Source organism: Oratosquilla oratoria, chromosome 25 (genome assembly GCF_046742065.1).
Source record: "Oratosquilla oratoria isolate Oo_2021 chromosome 25, ASM4674206v1, whole genome shotgun sequence".
NCBI lineage: Eukaryota > Metazoa > Arthropoda > Malacostraca > Stomatopoda > Squillidae > Oratosquilla > Oratosquilla oratoria.
Window position 1 is genome coordinate 18,113,468 of NC_134801.1, and position 23,064 is coordinate 18,136,531.

Genomic DNA, 23,064 nt, shown 5'->3' on the forward strand with positions numbered 1-23,064 from the left:
TTCACATTTACACTCCTTAGCATTCTTGGAAATTTTTCGTCTAGACCCGGAGATTTTGTAGCTTTAAGTCTTTCAATCTGCTTGACTACTTCGTCTTTACTAATGCTGATATTAGATAGACTACTTTCTTCATCCCCTCTGTAAATCGGATCGCAGTCAGGTACTTTATCTAACCTCTCATTAGTAGACACCGATAGAAAATAATTGTTAAACTCCTCACTCATTTTTTCATCCGATTCTATCATGACATTTTCATCGTTTTTAATTGGTCCTATTTCCCAGAGAGTGAGAATGACCAGCTGACCTCCAACAAGTGGATGCTTAATCCTTTCACAAATGAAGGAACTGATCATTGTGATGCTCTTTTGGAGTTTCGAGTGGATTATTCACAAAAAGCAGATTTCAAGACATTTAGCCATCCCATGGATTTCTGGGTTACCCTGCTTGATATTCCAGAGTACAAGGGTCTAGCTGAACAGGCAATAGCCATATTTGTACAGATGCCAACATCATATTTGTGTGAGCAAAGGTTCGCTAGTTTAGTTTTGATAAAAACAAAGAAAAGGAATGCAATCCTGAACGTGGATCCTCTCATGCAAGTTGCACTTGAAAATCGTCTGACACCTCGATTCAACCTAATAGCAGACAAAGCGTAACAGCAGCCAAGCCACTAATATTTTTTTTAAAGGATAATTATTTGTTTTATTTCTTGATACCGTATCAAATGTGGCAAACATTGTCTGCAATATTACTTTAGTGAAGGAAAATGCGTCTGAAAGACATGCTTGATGTTATCTTGTGTATTTAGAACCTCTTAGTTTATTTTGAGATGCGATGTGTACATATATGGATGAATATGTACAAGTTAATAAAAAAATATAGAAACTGTTTTTTCTGATTACATAGTCATAGAAATGAGATATGAAAGCTTGATTTTAAATGTTAAAAACGTCAGATTTTTAATGAGACTTTTTTTTTGCGGGGTGGGGGGGGGGGCAGCTTGTACTTAGCTCCCAAAATTTTTATCCTGGATCCGCTACTGTTCACTCATACCCACTGAAAATAGGATTGCAGTCGAACACCATAGATATCGTCTCCTTTATAAATAGAGAAAATATTTATTAAACGCTTCGCTCATTTTTTCCGCTGAATTTATCAAAACATCTTCGTTGGATTTAATTGGGTCTATCCTTTATTTCTATTTTATTTTTATTTTTATTTTTTTTTTTGTAGAAATGAAAGAAGCCCTTTGGGATAGATACTGCTTAATCCAGGGTTGGGAAATGTTCAGTTTCCAAGTGTTCAAAACTACGACCAAGATATCAGTAAGAAGATAACAAGGCCTGTCTGCGAGGGCCATTCCTGAACGAGGGCGGCAACTAAACCCAACTGTAAGAACAGATAAGATATCCTTTCATATCGCTATTCCGATACTATCATACTACAAACAATGATCCCGTGAAAATATGTGGTCTGACCTATATTATCCACTGATCCCACTATGAACCCACTCCGGACGATTCTGATGCTGCTACTGTAGTTCTCCCACGTCCATCTTCCCTCGGCCTTGAATTGATACAAGAGAAGATATAGTTTCCATGAGCCTTAGTTCTTTCAAGTGCATTGTTCCATACAATGAGAAAAAAGTATGGTCAACCACCTAGTTCTACGCACATTTCCTATATCTAGAATTTGCATAATTACAACTCGAAATATTGAGCGCCCCAAGACATGCTATATTCACTATCAAATCCATATAATCGTTCCAAATAGGAATGTGGGTAGAGAAACAGGGTGATACATACCTAACACAGAATTGCGGTTCGTTCATGTAAAATCACGTAACTCAAAGTGTCCTCGAATAACCGAAATATATTTGAAGCCTTTCATAGGCCAATGACTTACCAAATAGGAATTAGAAATACTTCTTAATGTGAGGGGAAGTCTTGTTTACTATGAGCAGGAAAATACATTTTGCCGGTACAAAGATCTATCCTAAGAAATTTAGTACAGGTAAACACAAATACTTCGACTCCTAATTCTCAAATATAGCACTTAAACAAACAGGCAGTACAAAATATTTAATCATTATAGGAATTAGGGGGTTATAAATAGGCGTGTAGCATGATTGTTTAATTCAAACTATTTTGACATCGAAAGGATAAATGACAAGTTGAAGTTTAATCGGAGTACTCCAAATAGATATGAACTTGGGCTACCCTCCTATGTAAACAATATTTTTGTTGTGAGAGAATATCAGTAATTGTCATAAAAACAAAGGTTATTTTAAAAACTCATATTTGTATACGACAGGGGCTGTTCTCATTACCTTCTATATTTTATAAGGGCAGTGATCCGACACGTCAGCTTGTTGTTATAATTCGGAGTGTTCCTCGTCTGTGGATATAGTGGTAGCACGTCATCTGATGAGTGAGGCTTATGTCAGAAGAGAATTTTGAACTATTAATGTTTTGAAGGCAGGACACACGTGAAAATGGTAATAGTTACAATTGTACTCCATTACATTTCCAATTTCAACCTCTAAACAAAACTGACGTATATGGAATTAAAGGAGGCGGAGTTTAATCACGGGTCAGGCATCTGCATGTCACAATCTTTTAGACTATATTTATCTAATTGTAATGCACAGGAAAGGAATTATACTCGTGAGGCCCCAACTTATTTATTTTGTAATATATTTACGTAGTTGTGTACGGGATTGGAGCTGGAAGTTGGGGTCCCCTCTCTGCTTCCATATTTCAAAATTTGCCTTATTTTTTTATGTTGTTGGCCTAGATCATATTTTCATCCAACTTCCACAGATCATTGCATCTGTGTGGGAAGATATGTTACTTAACATTTTTTTATATTCATATCTTCTAAGCCATCTTGTTTTTTAAACATTTATGGTGTGACCTCTTGTTGATCTTTCAACCCATTCTTGCAGGTACTCTCAACTCTGTCCTGTTTTCCCATACTTTTGCCTGATCTGAATATCAGTATGAGTATTACATTGCTTCTTTCCACTTTTTGAATATGTCAAGTCCTTGTTTTCTCAAGCTTTCCTTGTATGCCTTTTTGGTAAAGTGTTTCAAGAATCACTCAATCATGGATATTTAATGTGAAACTTACTGTGTTATTATAATATTACTGTTGTGTAACCTAACCTAAGCAAACGTAACCATTCCATAAAGAGAATAGGGTAATTTTTTTAAGTGTACACCTACGTGATATAGCATTAAAAAATGATTAATTTTGTAAATTATAATGCATCGCTCTCTGGCAGAGGGGTATGGCGAATGTCAAGGGAATGGTGGCTCAAACCTTGTCACTAGTGCAGTTGAACCAAAGGGACGGTACTTTAAATTCCATACTACAGTCCTCTGTGAGGGGCACTGTCCTAGCCTTCCAATAGGGGGGAGTTTGTGACGTTAAACCGTATCACCATCATCATAATACATCAACATAATATATGTTTTTCTTGGTGAAAATCAATAACAAAAAGACCTTTCTAAAAGCAAATATATTACCGAACGAAGCTGCGAGCATAGGATTGAGACGCCATGTTGTCGTCTGTCCAGGCCAGTCAATGTCAATTAGACGATGGCTTTCATGTTGTGCACCGGGTCTTATTCAACTCCAGGTGATGTAAGTGCTGTTACAAAGACAATAGGGCTTCCTTCAAGCTATGCAACAACTCTATTCCCAGTAGTCCGATCGAGTACTTAATCAGGCTGTCGGTATCCATGATGACAACGACAACCCGGTTGATCTTTAGAATTATAGGTACTCCATAACTAAATATAGGTTAGGTTAGAATAGACTAATCTATTATCCTTTCATTTTTTTGACCTCAGCATCTATCAAAACAAACATGGTGTATCATTCACCTGCCACGATTTCATTCGTTAGTATATCAGTTTTAAAAACTTTTTTGTTATCAATTTCTGCCAAGAAAAACTTGTTAATCTATTATAATTTACAAAATTATTAATTTTCTATTACTATATCATATAGGTGTACACTTCTAAAAATTCACCAAGAATAGATCTTTGAAATGAAAAAAAAAGTAAAAAATGTGTTTGTGTGATACTGGAATAGAACAGTCTTATTATTTATATTTAAAATTATCTTGGTTGCTACTGTTTTATTCTCTGATCCTCTGCTATCTTTCTTTAGGTGTGGTTTCTACATTGCTCAACTATATTCCAGCCAGGGTTAAATCAGACTTATTTTTTCATCATATCCTTATCCATGTGATGAAATACTGCTCTTATATTCCTCAGTAATCTATAAATCTCGTGTTTATATGTGGAAGCTTGCTGGCTAAGTGATTTAGGGTGTTGTTACTTGTGGCAAAGTTTGAGATGACTGCAGTTTGAACCTTTCCACCAGTAAAGTTGAACCAAGGGGATTATTCATTAAATTCTATGCTACAGAGTCCTCTTTAAGGAGTACTGTCCTAGTTCTAACCTCCTGCAAGGGGGTTTTTGATATACCATGTCATCATCATCATGTATATGAGTTGTATATACACAGTCATGTCGGCTCTTTCAATCTTCCAAAATTGGTAGGCCATTTATTTTCTTATTATTATTATCATGAGAGGTACAAAGAAAAGAAAAGAGAAGTAACGCATAAGATAAAGGCAAAGAGGAGAGCAAATGTGAAATGGAGTAAGAGTATGATAAAAAAAAATTGAAAGTAATAAGATGTTTTGGAGAGATATTAAGAGAGGAAGAGGAGGCAAATCAAGGAGAGAGGAAAAGGAAAATAGCTTAGATGGAGAGATGATAATGGAAGAGACGGCAATAAGAGGAAGATGGGCAGAGTTTTTCAGGGAGTTGCTAAATGTACATACATACATATACCAAAGGCTTTTTCCCCCTTACACGGAGGGTAGCCAAAAAGAAAAAGGCATAGAAAATACTCCCACCCATTTCATTTCCCATATATTCCACTCCCCTCCACCCTCCTCCCTCCCTCCTATCTTAGCACCTCCTGGATGACGGGTCATCCCTGCATCCTGTCCAATGCCCTGGGTCAGAAGCAGTGTCGCAAGACACAGCACATCCACAGCTAGGCCGCTTCATAAATTCGGCGAACCCCCTCTCCATCCCCTCATGCAGGAAAGGAGAAGACGGGGAGAAATCCCTTCGGGCTGTGTCAAAAAAATTTCTCATACATACTTCCTCACCCCCCATCCCCCACCCACTCCCCCTCATGCATCACAGCCTCATCTATACACAACCCTTCTCCATTCACCCCCATCTTCTGTCCTCTCCTGTCCTTCCTCTACAGACATTCCTCACTTTTGTAGAGCCCCTTTCACCCCATCCATCCATCTCATCCTAGGACGCCCCCTCATATTCACTCCTTCCACCTCCGCCTTCCACACTTCTTGTACTAATCTTTCTTCACTCATTCTTTCCATGTGTCCAAACCATCCTAATACTCTTTCATCAACCCTATCTCCCAACTCCCTTTCCACTCCTATTCTCCTCCTCACCACCTCATTTCTCACTCTATCCAGCCTAGTAACCCCTATCATACTTCTCAGACATTTCATCTCAAACACATTCAAACTCCTTCTCTCTTCCTCTCTCATGTTCCATGTTTCTGCCCCATACATTGCTGTTGGCACAATCATTCCTTCATATAACCTCCTCTTAGCATCCATTCCCAGATGTCTATTTCTCATTACACTTTAATTCACCAAGGCATTTACTCGCTTCTCTTAATCTACATTCTACCTCCACCCCCACTCCTCCCTTTCCTGTCACATTCGCACCCAAGTATCTGAAACTATCCACTTCCTCCAGTTTCTCACCCTTAATGCTCACTTCCAGCCTACATCACCTTACTTTTGCCCACATTTATCTTCAGCTTCCTTCTTTCACACACCTTCTCAAACTCTGTCACTAACTTCCTCAATCCCTCCTCTGATCCTGCTACAAGTGCAGTGTCGTCAGCAAACAACAGCTGGCTCACCTCCCACTTTTCTCCATGCTAAATGTGAAGGAGGATAAAGAGGGGAAGGTAGTTACAGTGGGTAGCGCTAAGAAAATGGTGATGAATGAGGAAAATAAAGGAGAAATAAGGAAAGATGAGGTGAAGGCAGTTGTTAAGATGATGAGAGCAGGTAAGGCACCTGGGTTAGATGGGTGTCATGCAGAATGTCTAAAAAAAGGAGGTACATTGATGGTGGACTGGCTGGTGAGGTTATTTAAAGTTTGTTTAAGAGAGAGTAGAGTATTGGAGGACTGAAGGAGTGTTTGTATAGTTCCACTACAAGGGAAATGGGGACAAGTGTGAGTGTAGTAGTTTCAGAGGGGTCTTTTTGTTGAGTGTAGTTGAGAAGGCTTATGAGAAGGTTTTGATTGAGAGGATTAGGAGAGGAACAGAGGGAGTAATTTGTGAGGAACAGTATGGGTTTAGGACAGGTAGGGGTTGTGTGGATCAGATTTTTGTGGTAAGAAGAATATGTGAGAAAACTTTAGGAAAAGACAAAGATGATTTTGGGGGCTTTATGAATTTGGAAAAGGTTTATGACTACACAGGAAGGCACCGTGGGAGGTATTGCAGATATATAGGATAGGAGGAAAACTATTAAGAGTACTTGAGTTTTTACGAGAGTAGTAGAACTTGTGTTAGAATCAGAACATAAGAAATAAAGGAGACTGCAAAAGACCATAAGGCCTACACTAGGCAGCTCCGTATCCATCACCACCTGTCATCCCCATCCATAAAGTTGTCTAATTGTTTTTTAAAACAACTGATAGTTTCAGCGCTTACTACATGGTTACTAAGTTTATTCCTTTCATCGACCACCCTATTAGTAAACCAATTCTTGCCTATTTCCTTCTTAGATCTAAATTTGTCCAGTTTATACCCATTACTGCGAGTCCTGCCCTGTTGTTTTATTATGATGACCTTGTTTGCATCACCCTTGTTATAGCCTTTGATCCACTTGAACACTTCTATTAGATCACCCCGCACTGCGCGTCTTTCCAGAGAGTGTAAGTTTAGGTGAGAGAGAGAGTGGTTTGAGGTGAAGGTGGGACTTTGTCAGGGATGTGTTATGTCACCTTGGCTGTTCAATTTGTACAAGGATGGAGTGGTGCAAGATGTAAATACAAGGGTAATGGGTTGGGGATTGGAGATGATTAAAGGAAATGTAGAAAAGTGGGAGATAAGCTAGTTGTTTGCTGATGACACTGATCCTGTGGCAGGGTCAGAGGAGGTATTGAGGAAGTTAGTGACAGAGTTTGGGAAAGTATGCAAAAGAAGCTGAAAATAAATGTGGGTAAAAGTAAGGTGATAATATGTACAAGGAGAGAAAGTGGCAGCATACTGGAAGTGAGTAGTAAGGGAGAGAGACTGGAGGAAGTGAGTAGTTTTAGATACTTGGGTGTGAATGTGGCAGGAAAGGGAGGAGTGGAGGTGGAGGTAGAATGTAGATTGAGAGAAGCAAGTAAATGCCTTGGGGAATTAAAAAGTGTAATGAGAAATAGACATTTGGGAATGGATGCTAAGAGGAAATTGTATGAAGGAGTGATTGTACCGACAGCACTGTATGGGGTAGAAACATGGAACATAAGAGGGGAGGAGTTTGTATTTTGCAGGACAAGAGCTATGGTCATAGTGACCTGTTTTCGTATCTCTCCATATCCAGTTTATTCTTAACCCCTTCCATACGGTGCCGCACAAGTAGGCGTCATGGGGAGCGAGTGTATTCGCGAGGCTGCCATATCGGCGTCTTGATTATATTTATTGTAGTCGCCCCTCCATAATGACATTCTTTCTAATTCTTTTGTAATCGCATTTTCTATGGTTATCAAAATTCACGGGTGAAGAGAGAACGATCGATATAAGCGGTGACTATATTTTATGATGCGAGTATTATTACGACACGTCGTACGGCTGGCATTGGCTGCTGCCACCGAGATCTAAGTCCATGACGCCTACGTGTGCGGCACCGTATGGAAGGGGTTAAAATCTTGTATAGTTTTGGCCCTCAATGTTTCCCTGTTTAGTTTGTTCCAGACATCAATCACTCTATGGGAAGCTATTCTTTTTCAAATCTCTTCTGTAACTGTCCTTCTTTAGCTTCTTGTGTCCTCTTGTTTCTCTTTTCTCCCATTTTAATAAGTCATCTCTATCAAGAACTTCCATCCTTTCATAATCCTGTAAATGGTCAACAGAGCACCTCTTTCTCTTCTCTGTTCCAATGTTGATAGATGTAATTAATCCAATATTTGTTTGCATGTCAAATTTGAGTGTGTAGGTGCCCTTTTTTTCAACTTAGGTCTTATCAGTGCAACCCCTATTTTCTTTACCATTTCTTCATTCATGTAGTTGAAGGCCACTTTCATTAACCTCAATAAGATTAGGTGCCTGAGAAGTATGATAGGGGTTACTAGGCTGGATAGAGTGAGAAATGAGGAGATGAGGAAGAGAACAAGGGTGGAAAGGGAGTTGGGTTGATGAACAAGTATTGGGATGGTTTGAACATGTGCAAAGAATGAGTGAAGAAAGATTAGTAAAAGAAGTGTGAAAGGCAATGGTAGGATTGAACAAGAGGGGACAACCAAGGATGAGATGGATGGATGGGGTAAAAGGAGCATTGGGAAAGAGGGGAATGTCTGTTTAGGAAGGATGGGAGAAGACAGAAGATAGGGGTGAATGGAGAATGGTTGTATATGGATGATGCTGTGATGCATGAAAGGGAGTGGGTGGGGGATGGGGGTGAGAGAGTATAATTGAAAAAATAATTTGATGCAGGCCAATGGGATTTCTCCCCATCTTCTCTTTTTCTATATGAGCAGATAGAGAGGGTGGATCACCGATTTAATGAAGCAGCCTTGCTATGGATGTGCATTGTCTTGCGACACTGCTTCTGACCCAGTGAGCAAGATGCAGGGATGATCCATCATCCAGGAGAAGCCAAGCCAAGATAAGAGAGAGGGAGGGAGGGTGGTGAATGGGAGTGGAGTATGTGGGGATGGAATGGGTGGGAGTGGATTTTATGCCTTTGTTTTTGTGGCTACCTCTTGTAAGGGGAGAAAAAGCCTTGGTATATGTATCATAATTATTATTATTATAATTTTTTATTTATTTATTTTTCTTCTTCTTTTCTTTTCTTTCTCCATTATATAGTTTGTCTGCTAGGGTGGGGACCATTTTGGTTGTTGTTCTTTGAATTTTTTCATGATTATAGTAAATCCTTTATATTATACAGTATGTGGATGCCACACCACCATTACTTAAATGAGTCTGGTTCTGATTAGGTTTACTGTATTCTCTTTCATTGTATCTTCATTCATGTAGTGAAATGTATATTTTATGGACTTAAACAATTAATAGGTTTCTCCAGCAATTTTGTTGATGTGCTTCACCAGAGACAGGCAGTCTGACTACAACCCCTCTTTCTTTTGGTAGATTGGCTTTACTGATTAATTTGTTGCCCATTTTATATCTGAGATGGCCTTTTGTGATAGTGTCCATTTCTAAAGTTGCTTTTTATTGTGTTAAACATCATTTCCTACTATTGACTCCAGTTGTATGTGTGTGCACATTTATTTACTTACCTAATTGTATGTAGGAAAGTAGAGGTCTTGTTTCTTATTTTCCAGTTATACCTAGCTTTAGATTCATGGAAGGCTCCATCTTGGCCTGGACCTCCTTATTCCCCAGTCATCACATTTAGATTTAAATTGATGTATGGTTTGAGGTTGGGTTGTATCATCCTTTAACCTACTGTGGTGGGGGAAAAGAATACTGCCACCAAGTATTCCCACTTGGATCGTAAGAGGCAAGAATAAAGGTACGGGGATTGGGACTAGGCATCCTTCTCCTTGTAGTCCCACAGGGGAAATTCCTAAAAGTAAAGGCAGAGGCATAAGAGGGGCTGGAAGGCCTCGGACGAGCACCCTAAGGTTTGGGTCTTTTAATGTGCATGGATGTGGTACAGATGAGAGTAAAAGGGAAGAGATAGGTAGTATGTTTGTGAGAAGAAAGATGGATGTGTTAGCTTTGAGTGAAACTAAGCTGAAAGGGAAGGGCGATTGTAAGTTTGGGAGTGTAAGTGGGAGGTTATCAGGAGTGAAGAGAGGGCGAGGGAGGGAAGGGGTGGCTATACTAGTAAGTGAAGAGATAGGTAAACGTGTAGTGGAGTGGAAGGAGGTTTCCTCAAGGATAATGTGGATGAAGGTGAAACTGGGAAAGGAGATGTGGGTTTTTGTAAGTGCATATAGGCCTGGCAGTGAGAAGAATGTAGAAGAAAGGGAGGCCTTTTGGATAGATTTAAATGAGTGCATAGAGGGTTTAGGGAGAAGTGTAAATGTAATAGTACTGGGAGACCTTAATGCTAGGGTAGGAAATGGTCCAATTGATGGAGTGGTTGGGAAATGTGGAGTTCCAGGAAAGAATCGTAGTGGAGAGTTGATGGTGGAAATGTGTCTAGAGAGTTGATGATAGCAAATACAGTGTTTCGGAAGAAAGTCAAGCATAAGTACACATGGGAGAGGGTGGTGGGGGGAAAGGTGGTAGATAGAGCTTTAATGGACTATGTAGTGGTAAATAGGATTATGATAGGAAGAGTTAGGGATGCACATGTGCTAAGGGGAGAGGGTGGGGGAATATCAGATTTTTCTGGTGGAAGGTAAGTTGAGAGTGGTTGACAGATGGAGAAAGAGGAAAGGGACAAAAGGTAGGGAGGTGCTCAGAGTGAACTCTTTAAACAAGGAGGAAAAGGAGAAGGAGTACAAGAGGAAGCTGAAGGAGGAGTGGGAGGGAGTGAAGGATAGAGTGGAGGTAGCTGTGGAGGAGGAATGGGGATGGTTCAAGGAGGGAGTCACAAAGTGTGCAAAGATGGTGTGTGGAACAAGAAGGTCAGGAGGAAATAGAAGGAAGGGTAGTGAATGGTGGGATGAGGAAATGAAGAAGGTTGTAGAAGAGAAGAAGCGAGCTTACACAGATTGGTTGCAAAATAGGACGAGGGAGTCATATGAGACGTACAAAGAAAAGAAAAGAGAAGTAAAGAAAAAGGTAAAGGAGGCAAAGAGGAGAGCAGATGTAAAATGGGGTAAGAGTATGACAGAAAATTTTGAAAGTAATAAAAAGATGTTTTGGAAAGAAATTAAGAGAGGAAGAGGAGGCGAATCAACTAGAGAAGAAAAGGTAAAAGGTGCAGATGGAGAGATGATAATGGAGAAGGCAGTAAGGGGAAGATGGGCAGAATATTTTAGGGAGTTGCTTAATGTGAAGGAGGATAGGGAGGGAAAGATAGCTGCAGTGGGAAATGCTAAGAAAATGAGAGTGATGAGTGAGGAAAATGGAGGAGAAATAAGGAAGGATGAAGTGAAGGCAGCAGTTAAGATGATGAAAGCAGGTAAGGCACCTGGTCTGGATGGATGCCATGCAGAATGTCTTAAAAAAGGAGGTATAGTGATGGTGGACTGGTTGGTGAGGTTATTTAATGTTTGCTGGAGAGAAGGTAGAGTGCCAGAGGACTGGAGGAGTGCTTGTATAGTTCCACTTTACAAGGGAAAGGGGGACAAGTGTGAATGTAGTAGTTTCAGAGGGATTATCTTGCTAAGTGTAGTTGGGAAGGCTTATGGGAGGATCTTGATTGAGAGGATTAGGAGAGGAACAGAGGGAGTAATTGGTGAGGAACAGTGTGGATTTAGGACAGGTAGAGGTTGTGTAGATCAGATCTTTGTGGTAAGACAGATATGTGAGAAAGCTATAGGAAAGGGGAAGGATGTTTTTTGGGCCTTTATGGATCTGGAAAAGGCTTACGACAGGGTAGACAGAAAGGCATTGTGGGAGGTTATGCGGATATACGGGATAGGAGGAAAGCTTTTGGGAGCTGTCAAGAGTTTTTATGAGAGTAGTAGAGCTTGTGTCAGGATTAGAAATGGGGAAAGTGAGTGGTTCGAGGTTTAGGTGGGACTTCGTCAGGGATGTGTTATGTCACCCTGGCTGTTCAACTTATACATAGATGGGGTAGTGCGAGAGGTAAATACAAGGGTAGTGGGTCAGGGATTGGAGATGGCTAAGGAAAATGGAGAAAAGTGGGAGGTGAGCCAGCTGTTGTTTGCGGACGACACTGCGCTTGTGGCAGGATCGGAGGAGGGATTGAGGAAGTTGGTGACAGTTTGGGAGAGTGTGTGATAGAAGAAAGCTGAAGATAAATGTGGGTAAAAGTAAGGTGATGAGATGTACAAGGGGTGAAAGTGGCAGTAATCTGGAAGTGAGCATTAGGGGAGAGCAACTGGAGGAAGTGGATAGTTTTAGATATTTGGGTGCAAATGTGGCAGGAAAAGGTGGAGTGAAGGAGGAGGTAGAATGTAGATTGAGAGAAGCGAGTAAATGCCCTGGTGGATTAAAAAGTGGAATGAGGAATAGAAATTTGGGAATGGATGCTAAGAGGAGACTGTATAAAGGAGTGATTGTGCCAACAGCACTGTATGGAGCAGAAACATGGAACATAAGAGAGGAAGAGAGAAGGAACTTGAATGTGTTTGAGATGAAGTGTCTGAGAAGTATGATGGGGGTTACTAGGCTAGATAGAGTGAGAAATGAGGTGAGGAGGATGGAAAGGGAGCTGGGAGATAGGGCTGATGAAAGAGTATTAGGATGGTTTGGACACATGGAAAAAATGAGTGAAGAAAGACTAGTAAAGGAGGTATGGAAGGCAGATGTGGAGGGAGTGAACATGAGGGGACGTCCTAGGATGAGATGGATGGATGGGGTGAAGGGGGCTTTGGGGAAGAGGGGAATGTCTGTTGAGGAAGGATGGGAGAGGACAGAAGAGAGGGGTGAATGGAGAATGGTTGTATATGGAAAATGTTGTGATGCATGAGGTGGAATGGGGGGTGAGATAGTGTGTGTGAGCAAAAATTTTGACGCAGCCCGAAGGGATTTCTCCCCGTCCTCTCCTTTATATGGGGGGACGGAGAGGGGGGTGGGGGTCGCCGATTTAATGAAGCGGCCTTGCTGTGGATGTGCTGTGTCTTGTGACACTGCTTCTGACCCAGGGCAGTGGACAGGGTGCAGGGATGACCCGTCATCTAGGAGGTGCTAAGATTGGAGGGGTGTGGAGTGTTTTTGGGGATAGAATGGGTGGGAATGATTTTATGCCTTGTCCTTTTTGGCTATCTCCCTGGTAAGGGGGAAAAAGTCTTGGTATATATATGTATGTATTTTAACTTGTTCTCATGACCTTGTAAAGACCTTCCATCCCTAACCAAATCTCTTGTCACTGAAGTTTACTCCCATTAGCAACCTAAATAATGTAATCAAGTCATCTCATTCTATTCTATCTTTCAATGTTGGTAGATTTAATGATTTTAGTCTCCTCATGCGACTAATCTGCCAGATTGGGGACCAGTTTGGTTGCCGTCCTTTGTATCCTCTGGGGACCATACCACTGACACATACAGGTACTCCTCGTTTAACGATGACAATTGGGACCAGCGCGCCGTCGTTAACCGAATGGGTTGTTAAGCAAAAGTGTATACATATGTACATGTACTGTATGTACAATGTCCAGCAATACATGTATCTTTATTTTCGTGTATTTTCCCTCTTTTATACAGTACATTAAAGCTTTATTTACTGTTTATTTACGGTGGTTAGGTTCCTAAAATTACCGTATATGACCAAATCCGCGTATGCTGACATTCCATATTGAATACCGGGGTATTTTTTTTGTTTCGACCATGGGCGCAATATAGCAATAGAAAATTAAATATTAATTTTGTCAATTAAAATGTATCAACGAAATATGCAATTTTGTGGGCAGAAATGAAAGTAAAAAATACCTTGCTACAAGAAAATATGCTAATGAATGAAGTCGGTAGCATAGACTCGGGACGTCATCTTGTCGTCTGCCAACGTCTCTTACGACGACGACAACGAAAACGAGCCGGATGACATTTACTTTGCAGGTAATGATTTATTAAACACAGGTTAGGTTAGTTTAGTTTAGGTTAGACGAATTAATTTATCATCCTTTCATTTCTTCGACATCGGCATCTATCATAACAAACATGGTGTACCATTCGTCCGACATGACTTCGTTACTTACGAAATCTATTTTAGCATTTTTTTTTTTCATTTCCACTCACAAAATTGCATATTACGTTGATACATTATAATTTACAAAATTAATAATTAATTTTTTATTGTTATATTGCCATGGTCGAAACAAAAAATTTACCACTACCGGTATACACTGTACCCCAGGTAGTTTTTGCAGCTTGCAGGATGGTAATGTAGACCTAAGCTTCAGAACACTTTACCTCACAGCTAATATCCACCATACAAGTTCATTTATAACATCATACAAATTTGCCTCGGCCAACTTAATTATCGTACATGACGTTGTAACTTCAGGAGATTTACGTTAAACGACGTCATAAAGCCCGTCGTTACTCCGAGTTGTCGTTAACCGAGTAGGTCGTTAAACAAGGAGTACCTGTATTCCAGTCTTTAATGGACTAGGGTTTCTGCGAGTTTTGTCATCATCTCTTCATCCACATAGTGAAAAGCACCTTAACCAGTTCAGTACGAGTCAAATTCTTGTGTGCATCATCGGCTGCTATATGCACAATGCATCACGCTAATTGTATTATAAATCATAAAGTCACTGCTGTATTACTCATTATCTTTTACTTTGAGTAATAATAAACACAGAAAATGTGATCAAACCAGTTCACAGAATCTAGGGATAACTCGTGTACAACTACAGAAAAAATATATGATTAAGACACCAACACTGACAGCCTCGTGTATCCACTTGTTCCTCATGATGTTTATATAGGCATCACCATACTGGAATGGTAAATGTTCTGCAGCAAGACATACATCTCTCCCACAATCTTACTAATATGTCTGTCTGGTGACAGGTTGTCTTTTATCAACATTCCCAAATCTTTCTCCTCTTTTGCCTTTGTATTAATTTCTCAAGGACTAGTTCAAAGATGGTCTTTTTGATCTGTTTACCATTTCCGGTACTTTGAGGGGGCTTTGAGTAAAAGGGTAATGTTTGTTGAGCAGGGAAAGAAGGCAAGAATTGTTGTAAGTAGATCATAAATTGATGGAGCCCAAAGGGATTTCTCATGGTCTTCTCTGTTTTTTGCATGGGGGGTGAAGCCAACAAGTAAATGAAGTGATGTGGCCTCTGCTGTGGATGTGCTGTCTCTTGATGCATTCCTTCAGACCTAGGCAATGGATGGGGGACATGGATGGTCTGGCTACTTTCCTTATATGGGGAAAGAAGATAAATGTAAATATGTATTTTTCTATATATTTTTGTATTCATACATTTATTCATTTTATTTATTTATTTATTTTTTCTCTCTAGGTGCTGTTGGCAGCTGCTGTTTGCACACGGAGCGGGAAGGCTCTTGTCTCTCGCCAGTTTGTAGAAATGATCAAGTCCCGTATTGAAGGCCTTCTCGCTGCCTTCCCAAAGTTATTAACAGGGGGACGGCAACACACGTTTGTTGAAACAGAGTCAGTACGCTATGTCTACCAGCCCTTAGACAAGGTCTACATGCTGCTTATCACAACTAAAGCTTCCAATATCCTTGAGGACCTAGAAACTCTAAGGTTGTTTTCTCGTGTGGTAAGTTTTCAGATCAAATTTAGCATTGGTATAGACAGATTGACATTGGCAGAATTAGAAATAAATGACTACCTAAAGGAGAGAGAACCAGGTATCAACTGCTTTACTGAAACCAAGCTCAAAGTGTTGATGTTCAGGTGGGTGAGGAAAAATTTGACTTTTGGAGAAGGGACAAGTAAGGAAAAATTGGAGGTGTCATGGTAGCAATGAAAAGAAGCATTAAGGTGGAATTAGTAGGAGTGGCCAAGGTAATGATTATTTGAATTAAAAGCAAAGAGGATGGAAAAAGATCATGAAATGAAATAGTGTACAGAGACTTGTGAATAACACAGCTGAGCAATTGAAAAGTTTTATTGAGAAAAGTTGAACTATAACTGTTATGGGCAACTTCAGTTATAAAGAGGTAATATGGGAAAAGTGGATGACAAAGGGAAGTGAAGAATCCTGGAGTGACATTTTACTGTGCTGAACATAGTAATGAATGATATAGTGACATAGTAGGTGAAAGAATTAACACTACATACAGTGTTCAACAAAAGTACTGTCCGTTCAGGGTGAGGCAGAAAGTACTTTTGTCAAACCTGGAAAGACCCAAAGAAGTGACATAATTTTGTGCCAAAAATTCTGTCTGCCTACAGCGAGTGGGTAAAGGGTGGAGCTTATCAGTGAGCCAAGAATTAATAATGTCAGTGATTGTCTTGTTGGTGAGGAGGAAGGTGGTATGCCATGACCCCTCCATCCAGGGCCCCTGGTCAAACCTAGCCTTGACATCTGAGCCACCCTGTGTTATCAAAATGAGCAATACTAAGGATCTGAGTGGAGAAACCATAACCCAGATAGTTGCCCTCAAGAAATCTGCCTGGCAGATGAAGGAAATTGCCTCTGCATAAGGGTAAGAAGAGGCATCTTTACTGGGCAGTGGCTTGTGTACCCCAAGTTGACAATAAGGCAGTTGATGGTTCTCACTGAACACTCTGAACAGTTATGTTTATTTATTTTTTTATTTTTTTCTTGTCTGGCTGTCCAGTTCACATTTCACAATAGTTTTAGCCTAATCACCAGTCTTTTTAATTCTCCCAGACTTCTTTGCAACAGTAGAAGTCTGCCTCCTTCGCAGATAAATCTGGCAACCCAATGGCAGATGGTACAAGAATACATGTCAACCTGTTCAGCAATTTCCTTCATTTGCCAACCAGATTTCTTGAGGGCAACTATCTGTGCTATGGTTTCTGCACTTAGATACTTAGTATTGCGCATATTGGTAACACAGTGGCTCAGAAGATGTCAGGTTCAAGAGGGGACCCTGGAAAGAGGGGTTGCGGTACACAACTTCCCTCCTCACCAACAATACAAGGCCTCACATTAATTCTTGGCTCGCTGATAAGTTCCACCCTTTCCCCACTTGCTGTAGGCAGACAGAATTTTTGGTGCGAAATCATGCCACTTATACGGGTCTTTCCAGATTGAACAAAAGTATTGTCTGTCTCACCCTAGGGAGACGGTACCTTTGTCAAGCACTGAGGTGTAAATAAACCTGCAAGAGTGGATTTGATTTAACAAACCTGGGGTGATTGAATCACTGAATTACCAGTGCCCATTGGGTAAGAGGAACCATGTGATCCTTAAACTCTACAGGAAATGAGGAAGACAGAATTAAGAAGGAAATATACAGACAAGAAGAACTTTTTTTAAACTGAGACACTCTGAAAAAGTAGATTGGAAGGAGTTTAATGAACCTATAGAAATTTGAAAATTCATAACATGGAAGTGGAAAAGTATGTACCAATTTTACCAAAGATCAGTAGGTAAGAGAGGGAAAAAATCAAAAGATATGCATTGGCAAAAAAAAACAAAAACAAAAACGAGTTGGCAAAAAAAAAAAAAAACAGTTGGCAAAAAGGACTAAAAAGACAAAAGATTAATAAAATAGAGTCAGAAATGTATATACAAGAATATAAAGAGAAGAGGAAAAGAACTTTGAGAAGGATGTAGTTGACAAATGTAAGGATCAACTGAAGGTATTCTTTAAGGATTGAAATATTTTAATGGGAGGCACCGTCAGTTATCTAGTGGGTGACATTCATTTTTTCCCTATCTTCATGATTTTTGGTGTGTATATTCCTTTGTACCTTTAGTATAAAATCCCAAAATTTAATTAAAATATGAAGATTATTTTTGGAGATATGAAATAAATCAGTGCTTAAAAAATAAAAAATAAAAATTGGTATTTTCATTATATCTCAACTATTTTTTAACTTACCATTTTAAAAATTAGTATGGATACAGTAGATATACACAGCTTAATTTTGATCAAGGAATAATCCAGTTATGGAATGCCATTCTCAAAAAATAAATTAAATACGGTTGATATTTCTCTTCTCTCTCTTTTCCTCTCTCTCTCTCTCTCTCTCTCTCTCTCTCTCTCTCTCTCTCTCTCTCTCTCTCTCTCAGAAAAGATCTCCCTGGTGCCATAGGTATTTTTGAAGATGTCTTTTTTTTTTTTTTTTTTTTTTTTTTTTTTTTTTTTTTTTTTTTTTTTTTTTTTTTTTTTTTTTTTTTTTTTTTTTTTTTTTTTTTGAGACCAACTCTGTGGTGTGTGTGTGTGTGAGGGAGAGTGTATAACTTCCTGTCACAGTGTGAATAGGGACACCGGGAAAGATACATAAGGAGAGTAGTAAAGGATAAGCTTTCAAGATGGAGAGCAATAACTAGCAGAGTTCCTCAAGGTTCAGTGCTTGTGCCAATAATGTTTCTTGTCTATGTCAATGACATGATGGAAGGAACAACAAGCTGTGCCAACATGTTTGCAGATGACATAAAAATCATGAGTGAAAAATGAGGAGGACTGGAGACTATTGCAAAAAGATCTAGACACTATTTTTGCAAGGAGTCAAGAAAATGAAGTTCAGTACAAAAAAAAATGTAAAGTACTGGAAATGGGCAACAATGGCAAAAGACCACCCTTAAACTATTCCTTGGGAAGTGAACCCATTACCAAAGCAAAAGAGGAGAAATATTTGGAAGTGTTGATAAAAGACAACCTGTCACCTGACAGATATATCTGCAGTATTGTGGAAAAGTGATATGGATTACTGCAGAAGATCATAGTGGTGTTTCACCATATGGATGAAGTGATGATTAAAAACTCACTGAAACTGATCTGTCCAATACTTGATTATGTGTCAGTAGTATGGTCCCCACACAGTGTGAAGGATATAAGCAAGATTGAGAGAATACAAAAGGCAGCAATCAAACTGGTACCCAACCTGGCAGATAAACCATATGAAGAGAGACTAAAAACACTGGGTCTACCAACTCTGAAATATCAAAGAGAAAGAGGTGATATAATTACAGTATTCAGGCTACCCCCCCCCCCTCCCATGTAGGGGGAAGAGGCCTTTGGTATATGTATGTAGGTCCATAAAGGGATATATTGTATTGACAGAAGATATCTGATTAAAGATGTGAGGGGCATTAAGAGGTCACGGTAGCAAATTAAGAAAGACCACATGTCTAAAAGATGTGAAGAAATACAATTTTCCAAATAGATGCATAAATTTTGGAATAGCTTAGGAAGTGATATGGCCCAAGCTCAAACAATACACAAGTTCAAATCTAAATATGATCATTAGAAATAAAGGATATAGATTAAGTTGGAACTGTACATGAATTTGAGTCAAGGTATGATAAAGAAAAAAAAATAGGGAATAGGAGACAGGACCTAATGACCATTGCTCCTTTCCTGTATACTATAATTAGGTAACTATGCATGTTCCATGTAGCTGTGTTAATATTTACTATGCACTATGTTTTCTTTGCTTCCACTTGGTTTCCTACTGCCTACAAACACTTATAAGTGTTAAAAATGCCCAGACCATCAAAACAGAAGAGGGCTGAAGCACAGAAGGGAAGAAAATCAGACACAAGTACCATAATAGAGGAAGCCTGAAGAGGAGATATATTATTAGCCCTTTACCAATAAATGGCTACCAATCTGTACCTATGGAAACACTTTGAATGCCTTGATTTACTTGAGTAATGAATTATTAACTAGTTTATCTGCATATTTCACTAATGTAAAAACCTCAAGGTAAACATGGAAGTCCATTCTCTCTCTCTCTCTCTCTCTCTCTCTCTCTCTCTCTCTCTCAAGTAATATCATCAAAGTACTACTATGACTATTTTTGGTCTTTTTTTTTTTTTGAAAGCTGATACTTTGTTCTATATTTTGAATAGTATTTCTTTATGATGTGTTGAACATTGGAATTTTTAGGATTTATGTTATAAATAATTAAAAGATTCTGGGGGTAAATATATCAGTAGAGCAAAAACTAACCACTGAACCTACACATGTTTAGTTAGTTAATAATTATAATCATGTCCAATACTTTCTTAGAAAAAAAATGCTAAAACATAAGTCCAAATAGTTAGGGACTAGTAACAGTTTGAATATTGATTTTTTTTTTTTTATGCAAAACAAGATTTTTATTAAGTACAGTATCTATTGACAAACTTTAATGAAACTTGGACAGAATGACTTCAATGATGAGCATTACTTCCAGTAAAAAATCAGCCTCGTAGCTCAATCGGGGGGGGGGGAGTGAGGTGAATTTACATCCTTAACAGTAGCCAAGATAGGTGCTACTTCATGTAGGACAGCTTACTTTATCATTACTTTAAACAACAGTTAAAGTATAAGTAACCTCATGAATATCTGTTCTAGAGTGACATCATAAAATTATTTTATCTCTAAACAGATTCCAGAATATTGTCGAAGTATGGAAGAATCTGAGATTCAAGAGAATGCATTCAATCTCATCTTTGCATTTGATGAGATAGTAGCACTTGGCTACAGAGAGTCTGTCAATCTTGCACAGATCCGGACATTTGTAGAGATGGACTCGCATGAGGAAAAAGTTTACAGAGCTGTGAGAGAGACCCAGGAACGGGAAGCCAAGACCAAGATGAAAGTAAGTAAAATATGTAAATTTGTACTTTGTACCATGGGTTTCTTTTTGGCTACCCCCCTTGTAAGGGGGAAAAAAGCCTTTGTATATATATGTATGTATGTATGTACCATGGGTTCCCTGATGGGGTTGAATGTACTTCCAGGTTTACCTCTGCACTTGTCAGATGGGACATAGGGGTTTGAGAAAATAATCACTACCATACATTACATAGTGTTTTAATGTGCAGTCAGATCAGGATGATTTATAACTTCAATGAGCTCAATTTATTGATGTAATCAATACAATGTTCCCTATGCAATCTACATGTACCATACAAATTTCATAATAATTTAGTATTGCTATTATAGTAATCCCTCCAAGATCGGAACCATTTAGGTCACAGGATTTGAGAAGCACTTGTATAATTGAGGTAAAATAACTACTGTACTCCTGAGTCGTTTTGCAGGTGAAGGGTGAAGACTATGCAGGTAGCAGAACACTTAAGCCATTCAGATGATGGCAGTTTGGATATGAGAGGGCTTACTATATATAAATTTTTTATCCTTAATATTTAGGAGTATATGGGAACCTGTCAAGATCCCCAAGGGGTACATAGGAACAAAAAATGTCATAAACCTATTCAGTATACTATGAGAATCAACACCAGGTATTTGTAAGCATTAATCCTGCAAGAGGGACATCAAAGACGATCATTGCTGTGCTGCCCACCTTCCAAATCTGTCAGTATCCTCACCTTCATCCGGAGCTGCTGTTCAAAATGGTTGACACTTGGTCGCTAGGCTCAAGATTTCTCTAAAACAATTTCAACCACATTTCCGTCACTTTTCATGAAACGAGATCTAACATCAGGCAACTACTCCCATGCAACTACAGTAAGCTGAAGGCTTAATCCCATACTAATGCAACACAGACAACAGTCCACAGTTTCATCCCAGAAAAATCTGTGGGAAGGCCAAGGATCATTGCTAGCCACAGTAGGGTTGCAGCTTTTGTCAGGGTTTACCCAGTGTGTATTTTCAGCAGGTCTCTCCCCTCTTCTCTCTATCTCTCTCTCTCACTCTCTCTTGCTCTCTTTCCCTCTCTCATTCTCCCCCTCTCCCTCACTCACATTCTCCTCTCTCTCCCTTCCCCTTTCTTTTCCTCCCCCCCTTTCATTTTCTCTCCCCCTCCCCTCTCTCTTTCTCTTTCCCTCTCCTCTCTCTTTCAGCCCCCCTACCTCTCTCTCTCTCTCTCTCTCCTCTCTCTCCTCTCTCTCCTCTCTCACTTTTCTCTGTGTCACCCCTCTCTGTCTCACCTCTCTCACACTTCTCTCATTCTCTCACTTCTTTCACTTCTCACTTCTCTCACATTTGTCACTCTCACTTCTCTCTCTCTCCCCTCTATCGCTCACTTCTCTCTCACTTCTTTCGCTTACTTCTTTCTCTCTCACTTTATTCTTTCCCACTTCTCTCTCATTTCCCTCTCTTCTCTCTGTCTTCTCTCTTTATCTCCTCTCCTCTCTCTTATCTCTTTCCTCTCCTCTCCTGTCTCTCTTCTCTCCTCTCCATTTTCTCTCCTCTCTTCTCTCTTCTCTCTCTCTTCTCTCTCTCCTCTCTCTCTCCTCTCTCTCTCCTCTCTCTCTCCTCTCTCTCTCTCTCTCTCTCTCTCTGTGTCCTCTTCGCTCTCTCCTCTCTCCTCTCTCTCCTCTCTCTCTCTCTCTCTCTCTCTCTCTCTCTCTCTCTCTCTCTCAAAGGGTGTTGATATAAATGAATTGGAGTTGAATCCTAAAGGGGAAGGGCATGAAGAAGTGAATATTTTTCTTTTGATATTTATTTAGTGTCACATGTAGCAGAGCATTGAGGAGAGGAGGTGGAGGTAAACTTTAGAGTAAGGAAAGCAAGCAAATTTTGGAGGGGGAATGGAAATTGTCACGAAGTAGATATCTTGGGATGGATGCAAATATAAGATTATATGAGGGAGTGATTGTGTGAAGGACAAAGTTGTAAATGTTGCATAAAAGCAAAGTGATGAAATGTACAAGGGGAGAGGATGGCAGCAAAATGGAGGTAAATCTTAAAGAAGGGAAGCCAGAGGAAGGGGACAGTTTTTAGTATTTGGGGTCACATGTGGCAGGAAATGGAGGAATGGAAGTGGTAAACTAGGTTGAGAAATAGGAATCTGGGAATGGATGCAAAAGATTATATGAAGGGGTGATTGTGCCTCTGACACCGTATGGGGTGACATGGAATTTAAGAGATAGAAGGAAGTTTAAATGTGTTTTGAGATGAAGTGTGAGAAGGTTACAAGGTTGGATAGTGTGAGAATTGATGAGGCGAGGAGGAGAGCAGGGGTGGAAAGGGACTGGCAGATAGGGCTGATGAAAGATTATTGGGGTAGTTTATACACATTAAAAGAATGAGTGAAGAAAGATTAGCAAAAGAGGTGTAGAAGGCAGAGGTGGATGGAGTGAATTTGAGG

General features: G+C 39.6%; 1 protein-coding gene across 1 annotated transcript in view; it reads left to right on the forward strand.

Annotated features, from left to right (window-relative positions):
* The first annotated feature begins 2,343 nt into the window (after positions 1-2,343).
* deltaCOP (coatomer subunit delta) overlaps positions 2,344-23,064 on the forward strand; it is a 55,440-nt gene continuing 34,719 nt past the window's right edge. The window contains exons 1-3 of the mRNA XM_076208444.1: positions 2,344-2,497; positions 15,374-15,637; positions 20,395-20,607. Coding sequence (XP_076064559.1) covers positions 2,495-2,497; positions 15,374-15,637; positions 20,395-20,607 — 480 coding nt within the window. The 5' untranslated portion in view covers positions 2,344-2,494. The remainder of the gene's footprint in view (positions 2,498-15,373; positions 15,638-20,394; positions 20,608-23,064) is intronic.